At 39.3% G+C, this 6,000-nt stretch overlaps 2 protein-coding genes across 2 annotated transcripts; both read right to left on the bottom strand.

Annotated features, from left to right (window-relative positions):
• Window positions 1-841: 841 nt before the first annotated feature.
• On the bottom strand, window positions 842-1,489 carry LOC138893473 (uncharacterized). Its single transcript, XM_070178088.1, has one exon. The coding sequence runs from the start codon at window positions 1,487-1,489 to the stop codon at window positions 842-844; it is 648 nt and encodes a 215-aa protein (XP_070034189.1).
• A 132-nt stretch (window positions 1,490-1,621) lies between these two features.
• On the bottom strand, window positions 1,622-2,711 carry LOC138893472 (uncharacterized). Its single transcript, XM_070178087.1, has 2 exons — window positions 2,216-2,711; window positions 1,622-2,130 (listed from the first exon to the last, which is right to left on the bottom strand). The coding sequence occupies exons 1-2, from the start codon at window positions 2,709-2,711 to the stop codon at window positions 1,622-1,624; spliced, it is 1,005 nt and encodes a 334-aa protein (XP_070034188.1).
• Window positions 2,712-6,000: the final 3,289 nt, after the last annotated feature.

The following is a 6,000-nucleotide window of genomic DNA, read 5'->3' as shown; positions in this document are numbered from 1 at the left end:
AAGTATTGGAGCTTGTGTCAACAAGGATTTGAGCTTTTCAAAGCCCTCTTGACACTTGTCATCCCACACAAATTCAGCGTCTTTCCCCAAAAGTTTGGTCAAAGGAGAAGCTATAATAGAGAAGCCCTTCACGAACCTCCTATAGTATCCTGCTAAACCCAAGAAACTTCTGATCTCAGTTGGAGTTTTAAGAGGTTTCCAATCAGCAATAGCTTGAATCTTACTAGGATCAACCTTCACACCTTCAACTAATACAATATGCCCCAAAAATGCCACTTCACTCAGCCAAAATTCACATTTGGAAAGCTTCGCGTAGAGTTGCCTCTCTTTCAGAATTTGCATGACAATCCGGAGATGCTTATCATGATCTTCTCTATTCTTGGAATAGACTAAAATGTGATCAATAAACACCACCACAAATTGATCAAGATAAGGCTTGAATACACGGTTCATGAGATCCATAAATGCAGCAGGAGCATTTGTCAAACCAAATGGCATTACCAAAAATTCATAATGTCCATACCTGGTCCTAAAAGCAGTTTTAGGAACATCTTGCTCCCTCACACGCAATTGATAATATCTAGACCTCAAATTAATTTTTGAGAACAAGTTGGCACCCTTCAGTTGGTCAAACAAGTCATCTATTCTAGGCAGTGGATATTTGTTCTTGATTGTTACCTTGTTCAGCTGTCGGTAATCAATGCAAAGCCTAAGAGTGCCATCTTTCTTTTTCACAAATAAAACAGAAGCTCCCCAAGGCAAAATACTGGGACGGATAAAACCTTTCTCAAGAAGTTCTTGCAATTGATCCTTCATCTTTTTTAATTCAGCTGGAGTCATTCTATAAGGAGCAATAGAAATATGAGTAGTTCCAGGGACAAACTCTATAGAATTCAATCTCTCTTTCTAGGGGCAACCCAGGAAGATCATTAGGAAATACAGCAGGAAAGTCACACACGGTTGGTATGTCCTTAAGACTTGGACTCCCTAATCGTGTATCGACTATATGAGCAAGATAGGCATCACAACCTTGACAAATCATCTTCCTTGCTAAGACCGCAGAAATAATATTAGCTGTCAATGATCTTTCTCCTTGAACTACTATGCGCGAGTATGTAGGAGTTCTAAAATTCACTTGCTTCAGCCTACAATCAACCAATGCATGGTGCCTATGGAGCAAATCCATACCAACAATAACATCATAGTCTTGGAAGGGCATTTCAAGCAAGTCTGCAGGGAAGACCAGATTTTGAATCATGAATGGACAATATCGGTAAATCATGTTAACAACAGCTTGATGACCTAATGGACTCGTGACCAACACATCAAAGTCAAGTCTTATAGATTTAACAGTATCAGGAAATGCAAGTGATGAGCAAACATAAGAGTGTGAAGTTCCAGGATCAAATAATGTAACAACAGATATGCCAAATAAGTGAAATTTACAAACAACCACGTCCGGGCCATCTTGGTCATTCTTCTGTCTCATAGCATAGACTCGTGCAGTAGATCTCGACCCACTAGCCTGATTAGCTCCACCCGAACCCACCACTTGTATATTTCTAGGTCTTGCATCGCTATTAGCTTAAGAATGAGTAGTGATAGGCTTTTGAACTGAGCCCTATGTATGCGTATAAGAAAGAGGATTATGATTAGGACAATCCTTCACTTTATGATCCATACTTCCACAATTAAAACAAGCACCAGAAGCTCTTCTGCAGACACCATAGTGATTCTTTCCGCACTGTGCACAAGTAGGTGTATAAGTTTTGCCTTGGCCATAACTTGGAGTACTAGCAGTAGAGAAATTTGGCTTATTTTGCTTATGATATGATGAATTCTGTGCACTTTCAGTCTTGGAATAGTCAAACTTTCCCTTCTTGGATGGACCGCCATAATCTGAATTACCCTTCCTAAACTTATTTTCTCTCCTACTAGCTTCTTCCTTGTCAATTCTTTCCCAAGTAAGAGCAGCTGAAATTAGCTTGGAAAAATCCTCAAGTTGCAAGATTGCCACAAATTTTCGAATGTATCCATTCAAACCTTCTTCAAATCTTCTGCACTTGTCTCTTTCACCATCAATAATACCTCCAGCATAACGAGAAAGCCTGAGAAAGTTTTGTTGATACTCTGCAATAGACATACTCCCTTTGTCTTAAATTTAGAAACTTTTTTTTCTTTGCATCACAGTAAACATGAGGAAAATATTTCACACGAAATGCTTTCACAAAGTCATCCCAAGTCAGCACTGGAGGTTTTGCTTTTGCATTTGGCACACTTACCCACCAATCATAGGCATTTTTTTGTAAAAGAGAGATAGCATACTTAAATTTGGCAGCATTAGTACACTCTAGTTGTTCAAAGACTCTCTCCATGCGCTCGAGCCATTGTTCAGCTACCGTGGGATCAATAGTGCCTTCAAATTCGACTCCACCCATTTTGCTCATCTTCTCAAAATTTATTTCACTAGGTTCTGATATTGTCCCAGCCAAGTGACGAAAGAACTCAGCCATCTGCTGAAATGGATGAGTCATAATAGGAGTACTATGACCCATTGCTCTTGGATTATTGTCCACTTCATTTTCACTAACACGATGATGATTTAGGTTAGGCAAGGGTACCTCATCTCCTGCTTGGAGGTGAGGTGGAGCATTATAATGGGCCTGACTTTCATCAACGGATTCAATAGCTCTATTCGAAGAAGAGGTCATATTAAATTCCTATAAAAGATAAGATCACACTGCATTAGGGACATGTACACGATGCATATGCACAAGTAATACATCAAATTACATTAAACAAGTATGCAAAAATTTATAATCTCCAAGTCATTCTTAAGAAAGAAAATAACAAAAATTTATACATTAAATTTATTGTTGTTTTGTTCTTGCTAGTGGGTATGAATTAAAGTGATGCTTAAAGAAAGAGGAAATATTGTTGAGGGTGAAATTATTTGTGAAATTGAAGTAGGGTTGAAGAATTTGCGCTTAAGTTATTTGGTGATGTGTTAAAGTGCTTAGGAGGTTGAGCCACTATTCCAAAAATATATCCTACCCTTCCCTTAGCCCACATTACAACCATGAAAAAGTCCTAATTGATTTTAGATCGAGCGAGCTTACATTAGTAGAGATTTACATTAAGGGCAAGCTTATGGTACCAATTACATGCATGTGACTTCTTTTGTGAGAGTGAGCGATTTTCGTTGATATATGAGCATGAGATTCGAATGTGTGGATTGATTTGACTTTCTTTGTTTTTGTGAGGGTACATGGTTTCAAGAGGGATAGGTAACATTATTAGACTTCTCTAGGATGTTGGGTGTTCAAGCCACGAGTACATTATGACAATGAGTCGGTTCTTGAGGCTAGGATTGTTATGAGCATGTTGACTTGTTTGAATATTTTTGAAGAAAGGCATAAGTAAAGGGAAGGGTATGTGATGCATAGCCTAGAGCCTAATTGTTGCAAATAACCACGGTCATAGGTGCAGTGTGCTTTGAATGATAAGAGCTTAATTGTGTTTAGACAACAATTTATTCATTTATATTTTTCTTTCTTTCAATTTCCGCTAGTGGTGTATTATTTTACAAAATAAGTGCACCCTTCTTTCTTTCATTGGTTCCACTCAAAAGTCACCCCACACTTAGTCCCTTCTTACTTCTTTTAGCGCTCATCTAACAATTAAAGTGCTTTAAGAGGTAAAAGGATCAAAACAATGTCAATTAAGAATAAAAAGGGTATAGGCTTGTAATGTGGGTACCAAATAAAAGGTCTACAGGCTCAAAAGGGTTAACTAGGGATAGATTTTATTTGTGATAAGCAATAAGCTCAAAAAGATCAAAGAAAGCCTAAAATTATTTTTCAAACCGAGCATCACCTAAAATTTCGCTTCAACTCACATACCGGGCAAGTTCTAGACACAAGTACAATACATGGACTACACAAAAAATCTCACCACACATGGCACATGACTCATTAAGGACAGTCACATTCCGACTCTCAAACAATACAAGTATTCACGAAGCCACGAGATATTAAACATTAAGCGCAAAGTGAACATAAGTCATGTAAACGAGACATAGGTATCACAAACATGCTATCCAATACATGAAGGCTTCATGATCAATTTCAAAACATAGGAGCGGCCCTACATATGTCAAAGCCTGACTATGCTAATATCAAACAAGTCAGTAGCCCCCTCGGAATCACATATTTCTTCCTCCATTTATTTTCTAACTCTAATCTATTCTAAAAGAAAAAGTTTCTACCCGGTTCAAAATACATCCCATGGAAAAGAACCGATGCACAAAAAAAAATCACAGGGGATTATTATTACCTACAAAGATACTATATATATATATATATATATATATATATATATATATATATATATTTTTTTTTTTTTTAACTTCGAGAATAAACTGAGAGTTACTCCATATATATGAATTTATTACTATTATATGCCATTAATCCAGTGAATATTTTAGTACATTCATCCATACAACAGAATATGAATAGCCCCCACCCCACACTTAGGACTGTGTGTTGTCCCCAATGCACACAAACAAGGTAAAGTAGGGTGAGAAGAACTCCCTCAAGTCAAGGTGGAGGGCTCATCCGCAGTCTGTGGAAGAGCATCTGCATCCATAGCATTCATCAGGACCCCCTCCGACCTTTCAACATCATCCTCACGCATAGGGAGAGCTGTCATTGTCCTATCATCAACAACTGGAGCTGATTCTGTAGCAGGTGTTACATCGACCTCAGTAGGCCTGTTGTGTGGAGTCTCAGTGACTATAGGAGGAACAGGAGTGGATGGTCTGGCAGTGGATGATGCAATCAGCTGTGAGATGTCTGTACCTACACATTGAACCAGAGCTCTAAGGAGTAATGATATCTCCTTCATCCCTGGTGGCACTCAACTCGACACGAGTCGCTATCAGCTCAGCCCTGTTCTCTTGCATATCTGTTTGCATCTGCTCAAATTATTGTTGAATGGTGAGCTTAGAAGACCTTCCCTTGTTCGGCTCTAGAACATGAGTGACATCGTATGGTCCTGGAGCTTAAGCCTCAATGTCGTCATTCTCCTTGTCCCATAGTACTCCCATCTCTGTCAAGAAAGCTGATAGGGTATTAGCAAAGAACAGTCTCCACTTGTAATTCATCCTGGTGCGCTGCATTTGATCATGCATGATGGCTCCTAAGTTGAGCGGTATCCCCTCTAATAAAGCATATAATACTAGTGCGCGGTGACGAGGGACATCAGTTTTGTGTTGGCATGGCATCAGGCGGTTACATATGAAATTTAGAGCCACACGTGCTAACGCACTCATGAATTCCTTGGCTATAGAATGGTACTCCATGCTCCCATGCTTCCACTCTGCATCCTTCCTGGTAGGGCATAGGACAGACTTAATGTGTGCATAATCTGGTGTTTTGCATATGGAGTCAAACCTATCTGTAAGTGTGTGTGGCACCCTTAAGAAGTTATTCAGAGCTTCAGCTAACACATTAATATCTACCCCTCTTACTCGCACAATGTTGCCCCTGGCGTGACGCCAATTGGCGTAAAGCTCTCTAACAATGGTGAGGTTGGCTTTGCCGTGACCTTTTAAGATGGGTCCCCATTGTTGCACCTCTCGAATTGATTTTAGAAACTCTGAGTATTTTTTCTTAAGTGTTCCGATGTTGATCGACTTTTCCGGAATATACTTCTTTGAAACCAGTATCTTCTTATAGGCTCGGAATGCCTTCTCATTAACAAAGTTTTTCTCCCAAGCAACTCGGTCTATGGGTTCACCCTCATCTTCATCACTCATGTCGACATGTAGGAGGTCATTATCCGAATCGAATTCGGACTCAGATTCTGTAGTAATCTTCTCCTTTCCTTTATCAGTCGGATCACTCTTTTTGGAGGCTTTTCTTTGGTATGTCACAGGCTCTCTTATCTCTATTCCTTTGCTTGGTGTAATACCCTTCTTCACTGTCCTCCTGACTAATG

Source organism: Nicotiana tomentosiformis, chromosome 6 (assembly GCF_000390325.3).
Source record: "Nicotiana tomentosiformis chromosome 6, ASM39032v3, whole genome shotgun sequence".
Classification (NCBI taxonomy): domain Eukaryota; kingdom Viridiplantae; phylum Streptophyta; class Magnoliopsida; order Solanales; family Solanaceae; genus Nicotiana; species Nicotiana tomentosiformis.
This window is presented reverse-complemented; position numbering and strand designations above follow the sequence as displayed.

Excerpts from the sequence above, each read along its gene's own strand:
- LOC138893472 (XM_070178087.1), bottom strand. The coding sequence starts at position 2,711 with ATGACCTCTTCTTCGAATAGAGCTATTGAATCCGTTGATGAAAGTCAG. Across the intron at positions 2,131-2,215 it reads TGACTTTGTGAAAGCATTTC|AGTATCAACAAAACTTTCTC; the intron begins GTGTGAAATATT and ends TGTCTATTGCAG.
- LOC138893473 (XM_070178088.1), bottom strand. The coding sequence starts at position 1,489 with ATGAGACAGAAGAATGACCAAGATGGCCCGGACGTGGTTGTTTGTAAA.